The 24,824-nt window shown below is 43.9% G+C and overlaps 1 protein-coding gene across 2 annotated transcripts; it reads right to left on the bottom strand.

Moving 5' to 3' along the window:
• Positions 1–4,511: 4,511 nt before the first annotated feature.
• On the bottom strand, positions 4,512–23,865 carry SEC22C (SEC22 homolog C, vesicle trafficking protein). 2 transcript variants are annotated; one of them, XM_033069365.1, is made up of 8 exons: positions 23,822–23,865; positions 19,757–19,945; positions 18,896–19,105; positions 15,620–15,783; positions 14,128–14,310; positions 9,586–9,704; positions 8,963–9,028; positions 4,512–7,730 (listed from the first exon to the last, which is right to left on the bottom strand). In XM_033069365.1, the coding sequence occupies exons 3-8, from the start codon at positions 19,075–19,077 to the stop codon at positions 7,530–7,532; spliced, it is 915 nt and encodes a 304-aa protein (XP_032925256.1). In that variant the 5' UTR covers positions 19,078–19,105; positions 19,757–19,945; positions 23,822–23,865; the 3' UTR covers positions 4,512–7,529. The 2 variants fall into 2 exon arrangements, with proteins under 2 accessions (XP_032925256.1, XP_032925267.1); XM_033069376.1 differs by having other exon boundaries at positions 19,894–19,945; positions 23,822–23,859.
• Between the last annotated feature and the right edge of the window lie 959 nt (positions 23,866–24,824).

Here is a 24,824-nt window from a genome sequence, read left to right as displayed (position 1 = left end):
AAATTGCTGAAAAAAATCCCTAAAATTGTGGCTGGGAATTTTTTCCCGACCACAGGTGATACCAGAAGCAAGCAAATTGTGGCAGATGCAGACAGGACTCTCCCCAGGCAGCTTCCCTTTACTCCTCAAATTTACTGTGGGATTAAGCTGGGAAAATCCCTCCTGTTGCCCTGTTCCTGGCACTCTGTGCCACCTCCTCTTGCTGAGGCACAGCTGGCAAGGGCAGCATCACCCCTTGCCCATTTTTCAGTTTTGGAAACAAGGCTTTGCCTCAAGGCCCTTTCCAGAACTCAGCTTTGCAGATGGATTAAGGAGCAGGAATGTTTGGATTCAGTCCCTTCCTGAGCCCCTCAGGCTGAGAACAAAACCCCAGGGCTCAGACCAGGAGTGCCAATACTCAGCACAAAGAGCGAGGCTTTGTTCCTCAAAGACAAGCAAAACCAAAAAATAAAAGCTGCAGTGACTTCTTGCTTCAGCCCTGCCAGGTAAGCAGGTTTGCAGCCCTGAAGTGATCCTGCTAAAATCTCCAGGGTTTTTGATCTCCGTTTCAGGAATCCTACAAAAAAAATCTGCTGGGGAAAGTGCAGCATTTGTAGGAGCAGCAGGTACAAAATTTGGCAGGTTCCCCGTCAGCTTCCTTCCAGCCTTGTGCACTGCTGCCTCCCAGTGCCTGGAAAAGGGAGAAGCAGAAAGCTCCAGAAGAAGATTGTTTCAATATTTTTATTTTTTTAATCAAAGTATTCCTTGCTATCATGGAATCACAAAATCTGAGAATGGTTTGGCTTGGGGAAAAACCTTCATGATCATCAAAGTTCCAAGGCAGAGACACTTTCCACTAGCCCAGGCTGCTGGAAGGCCCATCCAAGCTGGCCCTGAGAACCTGCAGGGAAGGTTTAAGTACCTGCTCATGCTTGGGGGGATCAGGAAATCCTGTGTGAGCTCAGGGAGCAGCCAAGGAGCCCTGGGAATGGAGGGAGCAAGGCTCTCCCTGCTTGGATCAGTGCATTAACCCCAAAGTGCTGCTGCTCCCCACTGCTCCCTCCAGCCCCAGCAGCCACAGAACAAGCCAGCAAAAAGCTCCAAAAAGGATAAAAATTACTTTTTACTTAAATTTGGGCCAGACAAAGCAGAAGCTTCAGTGCCACCAGCACAGGAACCTGGAAGTGTTCAAAAAAGGTGTGGGTGGGGCACTTTGGGCCAGGATTTAGTGGTGGAGTTGATGGTGTTGAACTCAGTCCTTGGAGGTTTTTTTTTCAGCCTCCTTGATTCTGTGGTTGTGCCTCATCAGGGGAATTTTGGTTTCTGAGTCCAACCCAAAAACCCAGCTGCCAGCTCTGAGATGCCTCCAGCACCAGAGGTTCCTGCTCTGCATCACCTGAGTGTTTCCCAACCACCACTCCCCTGAGCAATTCCAACTCCCCAATTCCAGTGCCTGACCACCCTTCCAGCAAAAAAAAACCAAAACCAAACCTCTCCTAAAACCTAATCTAACCTTCCCCTGGCTGAGGGAGAACCTGTCCCTTACCTGGCAGAGGTGAGCACTTGTCCATAAACCTGGCTCACCCCCAGTGCAGACAGCAAACCCAGGAGGGATTGCCAGATTGCCACTGGCCAGTCCCTGTCACCTCAGCAGCTGTTTTTGTTCTGTCACATCCTCTGAGCAGCACTCAGGGCACCTTGAACCCCACCAAACACAGAGGGCTCTGCTGGAACCTGCACGGGTTTCTTCAGCACCTCCACTGCAGCTTGGTTGGGGTTTTCACCCCATCCAGCAGGTAAAGAGGAAAATTTTGGGGCCAACCAGGCCAGGTCTGTGCCCTTTGCTCCCACCCAAGGCAACCACAGCTGGAGGAGGTGGTAGCTCCCTGGAGAAATCTTCCTGTTTGCTTTGCCCTCTGCTGGGCACTGAAGCATCTCAGGGCTGAACTTTCTGCCTGATTTGTCTAGAATTTCCCTGCAAGAGCCCATGAAATATGGGATTGGGGATGTTAATGTCTTCTCCTGCATAATGAAAGTAATTTCCTGATTATAAGCCGCACATCTGGGTGTGGGCAACTGTCTGGGGTTACAATATAGGATGTGATCAAAGGTATCTGTTCTATCACCATCTGTTGAGGGTGGGGCAGTGATCCTGATCTCCGTGGGAGATATTCTGCTAATGGGCATCCATTGAAACCAGGCAGGGCATTGTTCTTTATCTTTTCACAGCCCATCCTTCCTCCAGCCAGTCATTTTCTGCTCATGGCCATTGAGTCCCACTGTGGCACTGATAAAATTACTGCATCCCATTGGGAGTTGCTCCAGCCAGGGGGAAGAGCCCAACATTTCTTACCAAGATAAAAACAGAGGTTTTGGGACACTAAGGGAGCCCCTTTCTCCACTGGACTCCAGAGGAAAACCGGATTTCTCCACATCCCCACTGGAGCTCCGGAGGGAAACTGCACCTTGTACAGGAGCACTGCTCCAACTGAGCCACATCTGTCACTGCAGGAGGATGCAGCCACCATGGAATGGGACTGCTGCCAACACCCTGCCTGACGGGTGTCAGGTTGTACTCTGACTGTGTCAGGGTTTGGGGTTTGTTCTTTGTAGTGCTGTATTTCTATTTTAATTTCCCTAGTAAAGAACTGTTATTCCTAATTCCCATATCTTTGCCTGAGAGCTCCTTGATTTCAAAATTATAATAATTTGGAGGGAGGGGGTTTCCATTCTCCATTTCAAAGAGAAGCTCCTGCCTTTCTTAGCAAACACCTATCCTCCAAACTAAAACAGCAACTTTTCATTCTTTGTCCATATATAAGCCACACCTGATTATAAGCCGCACTTCTGGGTTTGGACCAAAATTTTAGTCAAAATGCTGCGGCTTATAATGGCGAAATTACTGTACTTTGCAAAGGATTCTTCCAAGGGCTGGAGAAAAATAGCCCAAGGGAATCACAGAATCCCAGAATGGTTTGGGTTGAAAGGGACCTTAAAGATCATCCCATTGGGCAGGGACACCTTCCACCATCCCAGGTTGCTCCAAGCCCTGCCCTGAGTTTAGGACAAGTGGCCCAGGGCTTTTAAAGCCATGACCCCTTGGGGTGGACACTTCACTTGTCCCTGTTTTTATGATTTTTGTGGTTTTCTCCCCCTCACACACAGTTTTTCCATGCAACTGGGTCACCTTTGAAAGTCAGCAGAAGTGGAGTTGCTTTGTTTGAAATAAAAACATGTATTTCTATCACCTTAGGAGTTGTTTCTCTTTCGGCACAGGGACCCTCTGATCCTCCCACCTCCTTTTATCAGCATCTTCAAAAGAGAAAGGAATTCTAATTGCTTTCTCCCCTCACCACAGAAGAAAGGGAGAGGCTGCTGTTCCCCTCTATTGGCATCATGTGGAGAAACATGCTTTGAGCAATCATTTATTTACAGAACAAAAATAACATCTGGCTTTCAAAGGGCAGAGCAGCTCAGAAGAACGAGGCTCTCTCCTCCCTCCCCAGCCATCCCCTTCTCTGATTCCCACCCCCTGCTCTGCCTCTCCTCACTCCAGGGGCTTCTCCCTCTCTCTGAGCACTGTTTTGCTTTTGCCACAGAATCCCAGAGTGGTTTGGCTTGGAAGGGACCTTAAAATCATCCAGTGCCACCCTTGTCATGGCAGGGACACCTTCCATTATCCCAGGTTGCTCCAAGCCCTGTCCAACCTGGCCTTGGACACTTCCAGGGATCCAGGAGCAGCCAAAGCTTCTCTGTGTACCCTGTGCCAGGGCCTCAGCACCCCCAGAGTGAAGAATTATTTCTAACATTTAATCTAACCCTGCCCTCTGTCAGTTTGAAGCCATCAGATATCCTGTGGAGAAGCAAAAAGCAGAAAAATGTGAACCAGTATTTCCACAAGCCTGATTTCTTCCAGCTCTTTGATTTTTGCTTTATTTTCTGGTTCCTGATTCAGAGAATTCTCTGAGTCCTGTCACACAAAGCATGTTCCCCACACATGAGCCCATTCCAGTGATGGGAAAGCTGAGTTTTCTGTCACATTAATTAAAGCTGGTGAGTTAGTGTCTTCAGAGCCACTACCAAAGGTGGTTGAAATTCCCCAAAAAAGTCCACAAGCTCTTAGCAGGGACACACTAATTAACAGGCCTGCTTTAATTAAGGCTAAAAATCCACCTGGACACTGCCCCATCCCCACTACTCCCTGCCAGGCAGCTGGAAAGGCCCCTTTGGGATGTTTTACATCTCATTTCATCACTTCAACACACAAGCTTTGCAGGAAAAGCCTCCCAGAGTCCCTGAAAATAAAAAGCAGGGTTGTTAAAGCTACAAAGAGATTTTATCACAGCCTCCTGCAATCCCCTGCTTGGATAACTAAATTTCTATACATGCATTTATAAATCTATTTGTATTTTTTTTATATAGGTGATGAATTGGCCACAGAGATTGCTGAAAGTGCCTGCAAAAACGAAATGATTGATCAACCTTGCTTCTCATGTAATCAATAAATTCCAAACAGTGAGTGAAAACACCCATTACAAAAAAAAGCCATTTATTAGATATATGTACATATATACATATACATGCAAAATGATTTTATACACATTTACACAGGTTCAATTATTAATACAGTGCAAAAATGTCTAAAAAGGTACCAGCCCACCTTCTACAAACTCAACAGGTCTTTGGAAAAACAAAAACAAAAACAAAACAAAGCCCAGAGAATTACCAGCTTCTTAAAGTGAATAAGCAAATCTGGAAATGATTGAAGTTTATTCTTTGCCAGTTTGCCTGTGCTGAGCTGCTGGGTGAGGAAAAGTTTCCAAAGGACTTATCTTGCAAAGTGACAGAATGAAGGAGATGCAATTCAAACCACATTAACCAGTTTAAAGTTGAACAAAAAGGGATGATTTCCTCTTTGGGGATTTGATTCAACACAGGAAAAATCCCACATTATGAGTCAGATTTTGTGTGCTGAACTGCAAGTCATTCTTTTTTATTAAATCTTAAAACACTGAGATCAATGTAAACTATTCTATTCCTCTTGTTGTTTTGCCAGGAGAAAATGTTTAACTGTATAAATACTGTGTGGATGTGGGATAATTACCAAATTAAAAATAAAAATAGGTTAAACTCTGTGTGCTCTGCCTCCTGGAATCCCAAGCCAAACCTACAAAGTGCACACAGACTAATCCATGTAGATTTCTTAATGTGGTTTACACATATTACAGGAAAATAAAAGGTTGCAAAGGGATTAAGACCAACACCAAAACAGAGCTTTGTCATTGGGTAGAAAAGATCTAAAAATTCACTCACATTCCCCAAAAATCCACAAAGCAAAAGAAGAGAAGTTTAGGCAAAGGCAGAACTGAACCAACTGATTTGGTTTGATTTTACTGAAATGTTTTTAGGAAAACCAATTCAATAAAAGCTGAATTTCACCCCTCTCCACTCTGTTAACTGCACAATTGCCCAAACCCCCTGGCTCAGGGATGGAGCTGGGTCAGGACACAGCACTTGGAAGCATCAGGAATGTCACAATTTTTGCCATCAGCTCCCTACAAGGCTGAGGAATCCCAGCTGTAAATCTCTGTGTGCCTCAGGCCAGAGGAGGAGAAACAGGAAAAGCTCTTTTGGACTCCTTAGCCAGAGTGAGGATAAAAAGGCAGGAGCAGGGATTGGCTCCTGTCCTCAAGTCCTTTCCATGAAGTTTTGTCTGTCTGCAGTATAAAATGTTTCACTCTTTCCCCACAGGAATCCAGTGGGTTGATATCCAATTTATGTTCCTGGAAAACACCACCAGTCATCAGATCCATTATCCTGAAAGTGTCAGATTTTTGGAGATTTTTTTTTAACTCGTGGCTGAGTTCCCTGCAGTCTCCAAAAGTATCATAGCAAGCAAAACTGGGACTGAATAGCAGGAAAATTAACAGTACAAAACCCCTCACATCTGTGGGGTCATCAAGGACAGTGGTTGAATTGTGGCTTCATTTCTCCACTTGCTCTGACAGAAAACTGGGGTAATGACAGACAAACAACTTCAATCCACTCCCTTACAACAGAAAACCTTCCCCTTATGGCACACAGCTCGAGCTGTGTCCTTAAATGCCTGGCTAAAATATTCCTCCACCATTCCTACCAGACTATTCCTCACAGTCTGGAGGTTTTTATCACGTTGCTGTTACAGTAAGTGCAGTGAAAAAGAAATCCCTACATTTTCCTCCTGGGAAAAGCTCTGGCACTAAATCTCCTGATGTCCTAGAAACTGTCCAGGTTGTCATGGGCTGCCCATGGATGCTGTTGCTGCAGTCAGCTGCATCCAGAAGTGCTTCCAAGGTACAGCAGCACCAATTTCTGCTCTGATCCTCATGTTTGCATCCTGAGATTGCAGGAAAACTCACTGAGATAAAAGAAAGGAATTTTGTCAAGAGTTCCTGCAGAAAAAAGACAACTCTGCTGCATGTTAATCTCTTTGCAACCGGAGGTAGAGACTATGTGAGAGGAAAAATAAATCTTTGGTGAAAGACTTGGAGATGACCAGAAAGAAAAAAAAATAAAAGGAAATTTTAGGACTGTAATTCCACAGTAACACACCTACAGCTCTCTACATCTCAGTTTGAATCTCTACAACCCCTCCAGGACAGCTGCATCAAACTGCTATGTGTTTTTTTAACAGCCAGCCTAAATTATTCATCTATGCCCTAAAATGGCCCTGTGCACCTCAAACCATGACAGAGCAGAACTGCCAGTGCAGCACAGGTTGGGAATTCCAGCCTTGCAGTCCCCTGCTCCAAAGTGCACACTCAGAAACTCATCTGAGTGTAAGAACTCACCACCATTAATCACAGGTGTTTTACAGAACAAAGAGAACCTGCTCTTGCTTTCCATTCCTTGGAAGTGGCTTTCTAATCACCAGCTAATTTAAAAACAAAACAAAACAAAACAGGTGAAGGAGTTAGTGGCCTGTCATAAATAGGCTTGGAAGATTTATTATCAATACAGACTAAGGAAACATGGAATTGCCCTTATCCTAAAAGTGACCTCAGCCAAGGAAACAAAGGCCACAAGTGCTGACAGATCACTCACACCCACCTGGATTATTTTCTGCTGCCCCAAGCATATTTGCAATTAACCCATGAGCACACACTTAACTGCAATGTGCTGCTCAGCCAAGGAGATATTTATAGACTTTATGGTTTATAGACAGCCTTTTCCTGTCCTTCCAAATCTAGAAAAATGACCCTGAAGCTCACCCTCAGCATTTTTCCCACTGATACTGCACTCACCTAATTACAGCAAACCCCATCATCTACACAATTCTAGGGACAAAAATGTCACCCACCACTCCACCTTTGTTTTACTGCACAGTTTGAGTATTTGCAGCAGCAGGGCAAGACTGACCTGCTTATCCCAAGTTGCTTGGAACTGCTCTCCTTGCAATAACCATTGCCATGGTTGGTTAAAAAACACTCTGAGCTATTTTTGGCCAAGTGAATACAAAAAAGAGTTGTAAAAACAGAGTAGCAAACCCCAAGTTGTTTTGGTTTTTTTTTTCATACACCACAGTCAGGCTGCTTCTCCAGGAGCTGCCTTGTCAGGATCTGGTAAGAGGAAAGAAAAGCCACTCCTATGTGGAAGGAGATTTGCCAGAGGTTCCTTAATCCATACAAGTAGATGTTGCAGGAACAGACACAGAAAAGGAGCAGAAATGTCTTCACCTTCCTGGCTGAGCTGTAGAAGAGGTACAGGTAACACTGCAAAAGGAGCAGAGAGGGAGAGTTAGCACTGACCCCTGCACAAATCCAGGGATCCAGCTGGGAATTGCACAGCTGGAACCCAACTACTCAGCATGTGAAGAGCAAAACCCTCAGAGGAGAAAATTAAAAGCTCCCAGTGCTGAGAGGAGTCACTTTTTCCCCTCAGGCAGTGACAGATCAGCCTTTGTCACCTCAGGTCACAATTCCCAACTGCGCTGATGGCACAAGCAGAGGTCAGAACGTGCACAGGCATTTTGGGAAGAAGCTGCTATAACTGAAAAGGAGAATAGAGAACTCTCCTTGATTCAGCTTCAGGTACTCACAGGGAAAAAAAAGCAGCACTGAGCCTTTCTTTGTGACAAACAACTTGCAGCAAGTATTTACATCTAAATTAATTTATTAGATTGAATTTCATCTATTAGATTGAAATAAATACATTAGATCTAAATTAATCTCTTCACCTCAAATCTCTGCCATGAGCAAAGGTGTAAGAAAGCTGAAAGACCCTAAATTTTATCATAATGCAACAAATAATCTCAGAAATACATCAAAGTCTGCAGACAGTGGTCCCCAAATCATGATCCAATGAATACACTGTAAGCATCAGTTATTCCTGGAAACAAAACTGCAGCACCTTTCTGCAATGCCAGGCAAAAAATTGAAGATTTTCCAGCATATATTGCCCTCAAGTTAAAGGCTGTGGGATTTTTTAGGAATTCAATAAACCTTTCAAGAAAAAACAATTTGGAGCATGTTGAATTTTGCTCATTCAAACTCTTCTATGTAAGGTGAGAGAAAATATCCCCATTATGGAAAAAAATCTAAGGAAGCACCAGGATTCAATGTAATTTTTCATGTAAGTTACACTATTTTCAATAATGTTGCTGTGCAATTTTTGCTCAGTCCTCAAGGTGGTTGTGCTCCAAAAGTCCATCCCTAAGTCTGACACTGACAGGGGTCCATCCCTTTGAGAAAAAACCATTTTTGGGATGGCATTTATCCATCACATCCAGACCCCTCTGACTGTGGAAGCACTGAAAAAGCCTGAAAATGCAATTTTCCAAGGGTCAAAATGTGCCTTGAACCGCTTTTGTGCCACTTCACTGGAATAAATCAGTGGAATCACCTAGGTAGGATATTAAAAACCTCTGCCCAGCTGAAAATGGCTCTGTCCTGTGAATCATAACAGCAAAATAATCAGCAAAAACTTTTATTTGCAGTTAACATACCTGAAAAACACAGGCTAGAAAAGGTAGAAGAAAAGCTATCACATTTCCAATTCCTTCATGGTCCTCCTGTTGGGATTAAAAGAAATGACAACCACGTCAGGCACAGCTTTTAGCAAGTGCTGCTTGATATTTGAGAAGATTATAAATATAGTCAAGAACCTCTTATCCCAGTTTATGTTGATTGACTGTAACAGTGTTAAACACCAAGATCAATATCATTGGATAAGACACCAAGAACTGAGGCTTATGTGACAGTTCCTGCTAAATAAAACTGTGTCAGGATACAATCAGGACACTTTTTTTTCCCTTTTTTAAAGTTGTTTACAGTCTCATGCTTGTTTAAAATAATTTTCAGAAAAGGATCTAAAATAAAATACAAGAATGGAGAAAAAAAATGAAATATTTCTCAGAATAAGAATAAAAAGCAGAATATTGTGAGGCACAGCAAAATACACAAGGTGCAGCAGGTGAACAACCAACTGTGCATTGCCTGGAGAAACAAAACACTTCTTGTGGAAAGATGTGTGCTCAGCTAAGGGGCAGAACAGCCACCCTTGAGCATCCCTGTGACCCAAACACTCTGCCTTTCCCTGATTCCCAGGTGTGAGTGCACTCAGGGTTACCTGGAAGGAATATTCTGCCAGGTGAACTCCTCTGATGAGGTTCAGAGCTCCACACATGATGTTCAGAACAAGGGACAGAATCCCCAGGGGTGTCACAGGCTGCATTCTGTAAGTAGGGGCTTGAAATGAAATAAAAAACAGACATCAGTGAAAGTTTGCACTATTACTTTCAATCTTTTGTTACCTCACATGGGTTTTAAACACTTCCAAGACTTTTCATGCTTGCTGCAGGGAACACTGATTATGAACAGAAACCTTTTTTTGTTGTTGTATTGCAGTATTCAGTTCTTCACACATCCAGAAATCATCAAGAGCTCTGGGGTATTTTTAAACAGGTCAGCAACAGACTTTTTCTTGACCTATTTGGCATCAATGCCTTCTGCTATGGTGCACATAGGTAATTTTTTTGTTTATTCCAGCAGATGAGGATGCTCAGCACTCCTCACAGGTCAGCAGAAAAGCCAGAGGCTTTCACCACCCAAAGATTTGGGGAAGGGCTTACATTTCAGCCACCCATCACAACAAGGCAGCAGTTCATCTCCTCCTTAACCAGTAATTATTTCTTCCCACTGGCACTTTGAGGGCTCAGGCTGCCCACATTTCCCAGGTAGTGAATTATTTCCCTCCTTCCTTTCTCACCTTCTCTCTACTTAACACCCACACTGCTGAGCAGCAATTCTGCAGGATAATCTCATTGATACATCCCTAATTAAGGTCAAAGCAATTATCATAAATGTGTGCTTAGCTTTGGAACCTGCTGTCTTTAATTGAGGCTTGTCCAAGAGCCCACCTCCAGTTTTCCCTCCCTTGCTCATCAACAGATTCCACACCTTGTTCCTCACCTACATTTCATCCCTGCCCTTGGATCACTACAAGTAGGACACTGTCAGTTTAATAAAAAATGATAATTTGCAGCTCTGATACCAAATTCAGATCTTCTCCTGCACCAATGTCCCCAAGACAGAGGAGAGAATGAATGAGCCCTCAAGAAAACCTTGCAGCCCTCAGGATCTTCTCCCTGTGTGTATCCAGATCCTGACAGTTTATTCCAGATAAACTGCACCTCTGCCTTCCTTTGGAGTGACAGATCAAACACCACAACAGCCACCACGTGGTTTCAGAGAGGAAAACACTCCTGCCTTCTCCTTCAAGCCACATTTTGAGAGATGGATTTAAAAAACTCTGGTGCCAAATTAATACAGGGATGTAAAGCACCTTTCATCCATGTCTCTGTAATTAATTTGTCTGGCATGCACTCACACATCCATAATTTCAGCTCCAAAGCAACTGCAAAAGGAACTGTATCAACTCAATGTGATATGTGTCACTTTAGGGAGCATTATAACAGACAGAATGGTGAGAGTAACTCTGTCACTCAAAGGTAATTTGGCTTTTCTTTTGCTATACAGTGACATTTCAAAAGAACTTGGAGCAGCATCTTTATTCATTCACTGACCCCAGAATTCAGTTTCCTTCTATTTTTTTCCTGCTATTCCTACTTCCTACTTGGATTAATTAATGTTGCAGCTATATATATGTGTACCCCTCCCACAGATATTTCCTAATAAAGACTGTTTCTCTTCCTCAAATTCTAAGGTTTACTTCAGAGGCATAAAATGTCTCTCTAATTTTAATTATTAAACACAAATGTCACTCATTGGGCAGGATCTGCAAACTACACATGCCAAGAGTTCCCAGTCCCTAGGGAAGAAGAATGTAGGTCTCAATATTTAGCTTCTGCAGCATGAAATATTATGTAAAAGTTACATTTTTTTAGTCCAGGAAGATAAAAAGAATTGCTGTCACAGATGCAGGGGAGATTAAAACATCCAGTTGCTCAGGGTTCAGATTCTGTGAAAGCTGGTCTTGAAATGGTTTGCTGCAGAGATTTATTTGTGCTGTTAAACTCTGAGGTTTAATTCACAAACTGAAATTGCACAGAGAAGTGAGATGGCTTCTGCTAAGGGAAAATCATTTCACTTCCTTGGGTGAAGTCAGTCATATTTTAAAAAGAGAATTTCATACTGGAATGATGTATTGCATTAAATAAGGGGAAAGAAGAGTTCAAACACTCAGTCCAACACAGCACAACTCTGCACAAGCACAAATAAACACTAATTAGGCTTCACATTGATTTGACTCTTCAAGCACTTCAGAGCACAGGAACACAGAAACCTGGGAGCTGTGGCTGATGCACCAGCAGGTTTGAACATGCACAGAGTAACTGCAAACACCCTCACACAGTGAAGAAATTGAAACCTCTGCCCATAAAAGATTTTCTGGCAGAGGCTTGTGGCCATTTCACTGGAGGGAGACACCAGAGTGAGCAGCAGCTTGGATCTGCCTCCTGCAGGCACAGCACAAGGCTGGACACTGAGGCACTCAAAGCTCTGCAGAAAGAGCTCCAGGAGTGAGAAATGAAATCACAGCCCAAACTAAAATACAAACACATAAAAGGCAGAGAGCAAGACAGCTTGAAAAGCCTCTGAAGGACTCCCTGTGCCTGTGGAAGATGAAGAACACTCATCAGGGGGAGCTGCAGGATTCACCAGCTCGCTCACAGGACAAGGAGCACAAATTGTTCTGCTGCTGCCCAGAGGCAGCTGTGATGTGCCAGCCCTCCCTGCCCACAGAGAGCTCCTCAGAGCCCCCCTGCCCTGCACACAGCCCCTGCTGTGCCCACACTGCCAGGAGGGAGCTCTGAGCAGCAGCCAGGGCTGTGGGGGTGTTGATCAAGGGTACAAGGGAAGGGTTTAGTTAACAAAGGGAAGAACAGGCAGCAGAAAGAATGGAAGCAAGAAGGGAAAAATCCCTTGTTCTCATGAATGTAACAAGGACAAAGCTGCCCTGACTTTTCTGGCCCTTTTCACACCAAACTGAGGAGCCAGAGGATGAGCTCACCCAGCTCAAAGGAGGCCAGGAGCAGCTCCAGCCATGTGAGGAGAGGGATGTCTGGATCATCCCTGCATCGATCAATCTGCACCAGGGAGTGCAGTCACAATTCAATTCTGCTCTCCTGCAGCATTTCAAACGGTCTCTTGCAGGGCAGAGCCATCATATAAATAACATCAATATGGAACAAACACTATGCACACAGCTAAACTTAGAGCAGCAAAGTGGGATTCAGCTGGGAGGGAATGATGAGAGGAGAGAGACACAAGCCAGGAAAGCTGATTCCAGTGGAGGCAAACAGATGATCATAAACATGATCCTTAAAATAAAGACAGAACAATCTGTGAGAGTATTTGGGTTAGACCAGAGAGAACAGCCAGAAATAAAAAAGCCAGATGGAAAGTAAAGGAAAGCAATCAGGAGTAAGAGGGAAGTGAAAATATATTTCTGATCTGTGGACATAGACTAGATCACAAATATTTACTGGCACTGAAGCTGCTCAAATTTTTTTTAAAAAGTGGAAAGAATTTCTAAGCCTTGTCATAGCATGAAAAGATTTAACCTTCAAGCACAGTTCTGAGGAGCACTCACAGATCTGACTGGCAAATAAAGTGCTTTCCATTCTATTTTTAATTCCTCCTGGCCAGTGCCCTTCCATATTCTAATTTAAAATACCTATGTCAAATTAGATTCCAGCTCATCTATCACAAAAAATAAGATTGAGCAACTGGAACTTAATTTTATTAGTGTTTCATATGCCAGCAACAACAACAGGGAAAAAAAAAAAAAAAGGAAATACAAGCTCATGGCACTCCCACACAAGCAGCTGCATTTAAAGCACCGTGCTAATAGGATTAAAATAGAGAATGGTTTAGTGCTGGACTTGGCAGGGTTTGGTTTCTGGTTGGACTCAATGATCTGAAAGGTTTTCTCCAACCTAAATAATTCTATGATTTAATTTGTGGAGGAGGTAGGCAGGACCTTGACTGTGCAACTGAAACACAAGGAAGAGGTAGCATTTTTATAATAAAGAAATAGAGGCTGGTACTTCAAAAGCAGCTAAAACATCAGGTTTTGTTATAAAAAAGGTCCCTGTCAAGCCTCTGTGTTATTTATACAGATACACAAAGCCTCTTTCAGAATTTTAGTCAAATGGATTAAATTTTTAAAAAAATAAGGTAAAAGGAAAAAGCAAAGAAGGGAGAACAACTCAAGGCAGACAATGTGGGAACAAGAGTTTTACCCTCAGCTCCTATTTTTCTCATCTTTTCCCTCAAGGCTGAAGAAACTCATTCAGTCTGTAATTACAGCTCTTTCATTACGAGTTTGCAACAAGCAGTGAATCAGTGGAGCTTCTTTAGAAATCTGAACAAACAAGGATTTTAAGGGAAGAGATTTCCACATGGAAAATATCAAGCCCAGCCTATATTTTCCATACAGAGAGGAAGCTGTGAGGTTGGAAAAAGACACCACAGCAGCCTACCTGCTGCAATGTAAAGCCCATATGTTGTTTACTACAACAGCAAAAAGCCTTTTTTTGTTTCACACACACCACACAAACAAACATTTGTGGGTACACAACAGCCCAGGTGTTTTCCTGCCATGTGCAGGGTGGGGAAGTCTCTGTCACCTGGTGTAGAAGTGACTTACCAACCTCCACATGGCCTCCTGCATGCCCTCCATTGCTCAGCCCGTTGAGCAGCTCTGTGTTCTCCAGCTGCAGCTGCACTGGGGGCTGCAGCTGCAGCTCCTCCTCCACCCTCTCCCAGCTGGCCCTGGCCCGGGAGCCACAGCTGCTGTTGAAATGCTGTTTCACCTTCTGAATGATGTTATCTGAAACAACAGGAAAAGCTGCTCAAATCACCTCTTAATTAATCCTTGGTGTTGTTCAAACTTGAATTGTGGGGATGTTTTATCCTAGCGTGGTGTTCTCTTTGATGGTTTTAATTTCTTTAGTTCATTTCTTACTGGGTTCAGGTATAAAATTCCACTGCTGGTTAGGGAACAAAAATACTTCTTGTAGGTGTTTTATAGAAAGGTTTGGGATGGAAGGGATTTAAGGATCATCCAGTGTCACCCCTGCCATAGGCAGGGACATCTTCATTGTCCCAGGCTGCTCCAAGCCCTGTCCAACCTGGCCTTGGCATCCAGGCGCAGCCACAGCAAATCTGGGAACCTTTACCAGGGCCTCCCCTCCCTCATTTCTCCTAATAACTACTCTAAAAATAATAAAAATTATCTGTTACTACCCACTTGAGCATCAAGTGCATCTTAGATCCAAACACAGGAAAGAAGATAAATAACCACACAGCAATATTAGAAGATAAATAACCACACAGCAATATTAGGCACTCAGTAACTTAATAAAGTGTAACAGTAAAAATTATTTTAGAAATTTATTTTTTCTTTAAAAAATAAGCTTTATGCAATTGAAAGAGGTAGAAATTCCCCAACTCCTACTCAAGTTAAAAAAAAAAAGAGTAATGTGGATCTCAATATGAAATTACATCCTGACTGTAATGTGGTCTGCAGGGAATGCACCCAAAATCTAAGATGACTCTAGAAGAAGCTTTCCTGATGGATTTCTCAAGTTTTTAAGTCTGAAATCTGGACTGAAGTGTGCAAACACACTGCAGGATATTATCCTTTTCCAGAAAACTCTCACTGCAAGGGAATTGTGTCTTTCAAAGGTGTGAGGCTCAGTAGAGCAGCTGCTACTTGGCAAGAAAAGGAATTATTTCAGGTTAAAAAAGAACCATTGGGCATGGTTCTGAAATATTCTGACTCCAAGTCATGCCAGAAATAAAGCCCATAATAATCTATTCTGTCTCCCTATTTTCCTGTACTCATCTGTCTCCACTCATCACATTTTTTTAATTAAGTCAGAAAGTGTCTGAGGTATCAATTTCTTTTTTCTTCTCTGCTTGTTCATCAATCACCACAGCATTTTGTTCATAATAGATGAACTCTGAGGAACTCCAAACCAAATCCTCCAACAGTTTAGGGCATTAAGATCTCCCCCTCCTCCTCCACATGCAGGCAAAGGCACACCCAGAGTCACTTTTATCATCAGTAGATGATGTTTGACACCATCAATTTGGCAGAGAGAGGATTTTTGCTATTAGAGAACAAAGTTACAAACCAAATTCAATAAAAGCATATGGTCTGGAAGCTGAATTGATGCTCCTTGTGTTGTAGGAAGCAGCGAATTCCCAGCGAAGCTCTTCCAGGAAGCAGAAGGCCATGATGGTTGAGTAGCTGCTGGAACAGATTGCCATGCAGGCAATATCCCCAGCAGAAAGGAAACTGAAATAGAAATTTGAAAAAAAAAATCCCATCAACATAAAAAGGTGAAAGTCCTGCTGAACGTGAGGATGAACTTGAGCTTTCTGTCAGAACCCAATGTACAGACTGAGCTGGGAGAGCAGACTGTGAAATAAAAGGGATTTTTGTTGTTGTCAGAGTCCTGCAATTCCTGTAGATCTATTTTTTCTTACACAATTATTTATTCTTAACTCATCCAAGATGCCTGAGCACTTTAAGAGCACAACACAGACTTTATTAAATTGGTACATCAGTACAAATCGAGGACATTCTTTTCCCAGGCTGGCTTTAAAACACATTAATAAAAACCTAGGTGGTCAGCAAACCAATTTTGAAAGAAAATGCAAGAAAAAAAGTAAAAGCAACAGAGTTTACTCCCAGGAAGCAGATGGATTCCTTGCTTCCCTTGAACATGGCAACATGATATTAACAGCAAGAAATATTTGCTAATTTGCACAACCCAAGATTTTCAAACACTTCCTGCTACAGCACAATAAAAATTCTACTCTAAAAGGGGCTCCTCTAAACTGAATCCATATTTCTGTAAAAGTTTCCACATGCAGATGGTCTAAACCTTCAGGATTTCTCAGGGATCTCTTCCCCTGCAGCCCAGCCACTTGTCAGCAGGAAATCAGTTTAACACCCAAGTTAGGAGACTGAACAATTTGTCTCCTTCCTACTGTTCCTGTATTTTATCCCATCTTCATTTCACACTCATGGTTTCTCTTTCACCACATTTTTATTTACAGTAATTTCACAATTATAAGCTGCATGTTACAATACAGAGTGTGATCAAAGGTATCTGTTCTATCACCATCTGTTGAGGGTGGGGCAGTGATCCTGATCTCCGTGGGAGATATTCTGCTAATGGGCATCCATTGAAACCAGGCAGGGCATTGTTCTTTATCTTTTCACAACCCATCCTTCCTCCAGCCAGTCATTTTCTGCTCATGGCCATTGAGTCCCACTGTGGCACTGATAAAATTACTGCATCCCATTGGGAGTTGCTCCAGCCAGGGGGAAGGGCCCAACATTTCTTACCAAGATAAAAACAGAGGTTTTGGGACACTGAGGGAGCCCCTTTCTCCACTGGACTCCAGAGGAAAACCGGATTTCTCCACATCCCCACTGGAGCTCCGGAGGGAAACTGCACCTTGTACAGGAGCACTGCTCCAACTGAGCCACATCTGTCACTGCAGGAGGATGCAGCCACCATGGGATGGGACTGCTGCCAACACCCTGCCTGACGGGTGTCAGGTTGTACTCTGACTGTGTCAGGGTTTGGGGTTTGTTCTTTGTAGTGCTGTATTTCTATTTTAATTTCCCTAGTAAAGAACTGTTATTCCTAATTCCCATATCTTTGCCTGAGAGCCCCTTGATTTCAAAATGATAATAATTTGGAGGGAGGGGGTTTACATTCTCCATTTCAAAGAGAAGCTCCTGCCTTTCTCAGCAGACACCTGTCCTCCAAACTAAAACAGTAGCTTTCCATTCTTTGTCCATATATAAGCCACACCTGATTATAAGCCGCACTTTCAGGTTTGGACTAAAATTTTAGTCAAAATGGTGCGGCTTATAATGGTGAAATTACTGTACTGTACACTTGGGATTTACAGTTTTGCTTGGCTCTGCCAGCCCAGTTCCACTGGGGAGCTTCCCCACATTCCTGCTGCAATCCACACCATGCCTGCCCTACCACCTTTTCCAAGCTGCCCATAATTTATGGCCCTTTTGCCATGGATCCATTTGCACTGCTCTCATTGCAGAGCCAGGGCTGAGCTGCTGCACACAGCACAGATCAAAAGGCAGCAGGCATCAAAGGGCACAGGTTTGCTTTGAGTGAAGAGGAATTGAGGTGAAAATCTCTGCTTTTCCAACTGTTTCAGTGTAAATTTATGCATTTTTTTAACTCCCCCAAAAAGGGATGCTTAGTTTTATCTTGCGTCACTTAAAGTTTTCTTCCATTTGCTCACCAGAAATGCAATCACAAGCTAAAACTCACTTCTTAGATGAGTTTAAACAAATTTCTTCATTTCTTTCTCTGTGATTTCTTTAATAAATTTCTTCTCCTCAACTAAATCATTCCAAGGTAACTGGATGCATTCTTAAAAGGATTTGTAGAAATCCATGATACTCCAATTGCTAAGAGTAACAAGCACATTGAACAGGAGGCTTTTTGCTACACAAAATGAAAATTCAAATGGGCCAGATATATATAAATAAAATAAGAAAAAAAAGGTATAAATATATAACTAAATAGGTATAAATACTGTGTATAGGTATATAAGTATATAAATAAATATGTATAAATATTGTGGATGTATATATAAATATATAACTAAATTGGTGTACATATTGTGTATGGATATATAAATATATAAATAAATATGTAGCAATATTGGGTATGCATATATAAGTATATAAATACATATAAGTATTGTGTGTATATGTATATATATCACTAAATATGTATAAATATTGTGTATGTGTATATAAATATATAAATAAATATGTACAAATATTGTTTATGTGTATATAAATATATATGTGTAAATATTGTGTGTGTGCATGTACAAATATTGTGTATGCATATGTAAACATGTGTATAAATGCATATGTGTAATGTGTAAATGTATATGGATAAATCTAAGTGCAAAATGAAACCTGTATAAATATGGCATAAAATAAATGTCATGTAAGTATATTTATACAAATTAACATCCAAAATAAAAAATATGAATATATAAATATATATATAAATATATATATATATATCAATATATAAATATATATAAATATATATATAAATATATAAATATATATATAAATATATATAAATATACATATAAAATATATTAAAATATATATAAATATATATAAATATATATAAATATATAACTAAGCCCATGCTCACTACACTGAGCTTCAAAATCATTGCAGTTCACACCCTAGACAAGCACTGTGGGATTTCCCACTGCAATTAGGCACTGCAGCCCATACCCACAGTATTATTTCAGTAGAATACCAATCCCCAAGAGCATGATTTCCAAATTTAAAGGCAAAAAACGCCCAGCAGAGCAGAGCAGGGACTCACTGAATGCTCAGGTTCCGTCCTTTCGCCGTGCCCCGGCTGGGATAGCGCGCCAGGATCGAGGACAGCGCCTTCAGCCTCTTCCTGCACTCCAGGAAGTCCTGGTTGAGGTGGAAATCTGTGGAGGCTGAGAGGGGAAGCCCATCCCTCACCCTCACCACACAGGCAAAGAAGATCATGGACATTCTCCACGGGAGTATTCATGAGGACAACCTGGAAATGAAAGATTTCAGTCAGTTCACTCCAAAATTTCAGGCAAGAACGTGTCAGGATGAGAGTCAAATCACCTTCTCCATGGGAGTATTTATGAGGACAAACTGGAAATTAAAGATTGAAGTAAATTCATTCCAAAATTCCAGGCAGGAATGTGTCAGGATGAGAATCAAATCACCTTCTCCATGGGAGTATTTATGAGGACAAACTGGAAATTAAAGATTGAAGTAAATTCATTCCAAAATTCCAGGCAGGAATGTGTCAGGATGAGAATCAATTCAGCACTGGAACTGAACAGCACCTCTGGTGACACCTCTGCCATTGCAAGGCAACCAAATTGTTCTCAGAGCTCATGGCTGTGCCCAATTCTTGCCTCTCAGGTTAAAAGGGAAGGCAGGAGAATTATTTTTAATTATTTGGTAGGGGAATAATCCACCTGTTTTCCCTCCTGCTTTGCCCAAAGCATAAGAAATGCTGAGTGAAGCTCTCACAGGTGTTTGTGGAAGCTGCTAAGCCCCACTGATGTTCTGCATCCCCACTGGAGCTCCAAAAAGCTGCCTGAGTGTGGCACTTCTCTATTTCCTAGTGTAACACACAAATCCAAAAATACATTTTAGGCTAGAGCCTGTCAGGTTCTTTTTACAGACTCACCTAGGGCTAAATATAGAATAAAAGTTGCCCTCTCTTGACTTCTTCCTCTTTAAGAGGTCACAAACTCCCGTGGAAAGTTATTCTTGGGCTTCCCCTGGCATATTGAGAACATGCAGAGATGTGTCCTTCAGACATACCATGGGGATCCAGGGCACAGTGTCAGAGGATTAACAGCACTTCATATCATCTCTGAAAGAGAATCAGAAAGAACTCATTCAAAATCAGATTTAAAACTTAATTAATTACCTGTATTTACATGCATATTTACCATCAGGTCTCCTGTGAAGTGGGAGCACATTTCCTGGGAAGTGTTTTGCCTGAAGGAAAACAAACAACTCCTTTTCTTAATCAATATATTCATTTCTAGACTCATTCATGATATGCAAAATATTTATGATGCCCCAGTCATAAATTGTATCAGTAAAAAAGCAGCTCTAAACCAGCAGATTTTAAGGGATTATCACAAACAACTCAAGGAATTTAAAAAAGGGGAAAAAAGGAAAACCAAAGGCATTTACTTGGCTTCAGGCAAACATAAATAAAGCACTGGGGAAATAAAGGAAGAAAAAAAAAACCCTTTGTGAACTCAAACTTTTGATAGAAAAACTGCTTTGACCAGCCCTGTATCACACAATTCATTAGGATGCTCAAAGTGTCTTTGAAATGTGGCTCATCAGGACAAGCTTTTCTTGTCTGAGAAGTCCAGAGAGCAAAACCTTTTCTAATTCAGGCACCACAAACTCTCCTGATGTCTGGTAAGGGCTGAGTTCTTGCCACAGGCAGCACCAAGAGGGGCTCATTTCTGCCCTACAGGAACCATTCCCACAGAAATTGGGAATCATCCCTCTGTCCAAGGTGCCAGCCCGTTAAAGCAACTGCAATTATCAGAGGATAATTATCAGAGGAATTAGCAGAAAAGCACAATGGCACAAAACTTGTTTCCTTAGAAGAGCAGATTAAAACTACAGAAGATCAGACATCTCTGGAGAAGTGTTATCTTGAACTTTTCAAATGGAGATTAAAGAATTAGATGTGATTTTTTTTCCCACAATCCCTCTCACAGTTCTGTCATTTAAGTTGTAAAAGCAAACTAAGCTCACCAACTTCAACATACATCAAAAGGAATTTCAAAAATAATCATGATTATTATATATCAGTTTGAAACATCCCATCAATCCTCAATGTGCTTGTAGCCATTGATAAACCAGTGCAGAAAACTTTTATGAGAAAGTTAAACCCAAGAAATATGAACTAGTAAGTGCAGTTGCTCAGAATTGCAGTTTTAGAGTGAAGGGTTGGCAATGCTGATGAAGTTTAGCTCCAAAATAACTCCAAAACAGCCAGAAGATGATCAGGACAATCAAAAAGCACCAAACTGAGAAATCATTTTCTAAAACCTACCCAGCCCATGAAATTATTCAGCTCCCTATGCCACTAACAGCAAGAGTTTGAATTTCAATATCTCTATTTCCTATTAAACACCAAGGATAACATCACCTACAGTTAACCAAGTGCACATATGAAGTTTTCCAAGTTTCCAAGACACACAAACCTTCCTGCTGCAGTGCCTAATGCTGCCACTACCAGCTGCCCATCAAAGGGATCCTTTGGTCTGGGAAAGAAAGATCAGGTGTCCACCAGGAAAACTTCCACACTAAATGAGTCCACACTCCTTCCACAGAAAATGCAGCCACCAATGAGGCTCTGGGCTTTCCTTTGGCACAGCCCTTGCTACCTTCCCATCAGCTGATTCAGAGCTGTGGTGCTTTGGTGACAGCCAGCGATGGCACTGCCCTTGGAATTTTAACCAGGGGTGATCAAGGTGTGTACATAAGCAGAGTGCTGTCACTGTGTCACCCTGGCTGCCCTTTCCTCCTGCAGTCTCTGTTTGCACACCATCAGCAGCCCAAAGATCTGCAGCTGCCCGGACGTGGCAGATCTTTGACCTTGGCTCTGAACTTGGACAATGAACTCGAGGCTTTGCATTCACATCTTGCAGAGTTCACAACTGATAACGTGTCAGCATCTGACCTGTTCTGGCACAAAGCACAACCTTGGCAAGTATTTCAAGCAGTTATTTCAGAAGAACAAGTCATAGTTTATTACTGAAGGAAACAAAGTTGTTTTTTTCATTTCTTGAAGCACCTATACATCCAACAGTGCTTCTGAGTAAAACTGTCTGGTGCAAGACTCACACCAACAGCACCAATCTCAGAAAAAGCAATTCTGCAGTGTATCTAAGTGACCTGGAGCACAATTTCCCCTCCCCTCACTTCCCAGGGAGCAGCCAACTCTCATGGCTGTGCAGGGATTATCAAGGCAGCCTCAATCAGACCTCCTGCACTTTACTGTGTGTTATGCAAGCTCCTCTGAGTAAGGAGATTACACCCAACTCACCAGGCCATGCTTCCCCAAATGCTCAGCAAACTCCTGCTTTATTGCCTGGACTTAGAAAACAATCTGCTCAAAAGGCTGTGAAAGCAAGTGCCAACCAGTGCAGAGTTCATAAGGGGAATTTTATCAAAAACCCAGTTATTTCAGAAATTACCCCACCATCAAAAGCAGCTTTCCTTCCAAGAATGGCACAATCCTCCCAAAAAATGTGACCAGTGTTTCTCTCAACTCTCGCTGTCCAGAGACACATTTCCCTGCTCTCTAGAGGTGTCCAGCTTCAACCCATCTGTTTTGTCCACTCTTGACCTTCCTGCTGAAGGAAGAGCCAAAAGCTTCAGCAGATGTTACCATGGCCCTGAAGCAGAATTTGAAGTTTTTTGGACACATGACAGCTTGATTTATGACCACAGCTATTGCACTGAAGCATCCTTCCTCAGGCAGGTGATCTCCAGAGGGATCTCAGGTGGGATGAACATCAAAGAGATTCAGGTTGACTCATCAAACACCAAACCTGAGCTGCAGCTCCAGTGCTGCTTTGGGTCTCACCCAACAAGGATGTGGCTCATGAGGGAGATTTATCACACCCCTGAGGGAGCACAAAGTGGAGTTTATCTTCTTCTCAGATATATAAAAAAACAAACCCAGAACACTGTTAAATTTCTCATTTTCTAAGATTGCACCAGTATCCACCTGATCTCCCTCCAAGTCCCCAGCAGTGCTGAGCAGCTACAGAGCCCCCAGACCCACTCTTCAGACTGAGCAGTGAATAAAAACACGCTGCTATCTCAAAATTTAACACAGGATTTGTGCACATCCAGAGCTTTTAGGCTCCTATAAATCCTCTAGGTTTACTCTTATCCCCAAGGGGAAGCATGTGGAAAACCCTAACCATCACAAATCTGTCTGCACACACTCCGGTGGATTACCAGAAATAAAGCACACACAAACCTCCAAGCCCAGCATCCAGCTCCCACATCAATCCCACTGTTCCAACAATCCTCCAAACCACACTGCAACCACTCTGTGATGCTCTGAGGCTCTGCCCCACCTTCATCTCCCACAAACACCAGCCATTCACCCATTCCCAAATATTCCCCCACCCCATTCCCCTGAATCCCCAAGCTCAGCAGCTCATCCCTGTCCCTTCACTAAGGACCCATCCCACACCCACCCTGTTCCACTCACTTTATACAGAACTACACCCTACTCACGCCTCTCCTACCCACACTGAGCATCCTAAAATCCCCAAAGAACCCCTTTCCCCCACTCTTCAACAAACCTCGGAAGCAATCACACTCATTCCCCCATTCAGGGCTCAGCTTTGTGCTGACAAGGCCCTCCACACATCCCAAAACCTCATCCCCATCCCGCAGCTCCCAAACCCTCCCGTTATCCCTGCTCACCCCAACCCAGCCCACGCCTCCTCCTCCACCCCTCAAGCATGGAACTCCCAAATCCTATATCCGTGCCACAGGACCCCAACACACACATCTCCTTGCTCACCATCACACCCCAAACCTTCCCCAGCACCCCGAGCTCACCCGCTCCCCTCCCAGTTCACTGCCCCCCGCACACATCCCAGAGCGGGGATGCGGGGGGCTCGGGGGCAGAGGAGGAGGATGAGGAGCAGGGTCGCTGTCCCCCTGTCCCCCCAGGATCCCCCATGCTCACCTCCCTTCCCCCGGCGCCCCGCGACCTCCGCGTCCCGCTCCGCCCGGCCCGGCCCGGCCCCGCCCGCCGCACCAGCGAGGCGGCGGCAGCAGCGGAGCGGAGCGGCCGCGCGGGGAACGCCGGGACGGCGGCGGGAGGAGCGGGAGGAGCGGGCTGGGAATGGGGAGAACAGGCTGGGAATGGAGCTGGGAACGGGGAGACCGGGCTGGGAGCGGGGATACCGGACTGGGAACGGGGCTGGGAATGGGGATAGCGGGCTGGGAATGGGGCTGAGAATGTGGAGACGGGGCTGGGAATGGGGCTGAGAATGTGGAGACGGGGCTGGGAATGGGGATACCGGGATGGGAATGGGGATAGCGGGCTGGGAACGGGGAGAACGGGCTGGGAATGGGGATACCGGGCTGGGAATGGGGCTGAGAATGTGGAGACCGGGCTGGGAACGGGGCTGGGAATGGGGATAGCGGGCTGGGAACGGGGCTGGGAATGGGGAGAACGGGCTGGGAACAGGGCTGGGAATGGGGATACAGGGCTGGGAACGGGCTGGGAATGGGGATATCGGGCTGAGAACGGGGATAGCGGGCTGGGAATGGGGCTGGGAACGGGGATACCGGGCTGGGAATGGGGCTGGGAATGGGGATACAGGGCTGGGAATGGGGATACAGGGCTGGAACGGGCTGGGAATGGGGCTGGGAATGGGGAGAACGGGCTGGGAACGGGGCTGGGAACGGGGTGGGAATGGGGATACCGAGCTGGGAACGGGGCTGAGAATGGGGCTGGGAACGGGGATAGCGGGCTGGGAATGGGGATACCGGGCTGGGAATGGGGAGAACGGGCTGGGAATGGGGCTGGGAGCGGGGAGAACGGGCTGGGAATGGGGCTGGGAGCGGGGAGACCCGGCTGGGAATAGAGCTGGGAACGGGGCTGAGAACGCGGATACCGGGCTGGGAATGGGGCTGGGAATGGGGCTGGGAATGGGGAGAACGGGCTGGGAACGGGGCTGGGA

This window comes from Catharus ustulatus, chromosome 1 (genome assembly GCF_009819885.2).
Source record: "Catharus ustulatus isolate bCatUst1 chromosome 1, bCatUst1.pri.v2, whole genome shotgun sequence".
Taxonomy (NCBI): domain Eukaryota; kingdom Metazoa; phylum Chordata; class Aves; order Passeriformes; family Turdidae; genus Catharus; species Catharus ustulatus.
Note: the sequence above shows the minus strand (reverse complement) of the source record. Positions and strands in the feature narration are given on the sequence as shown.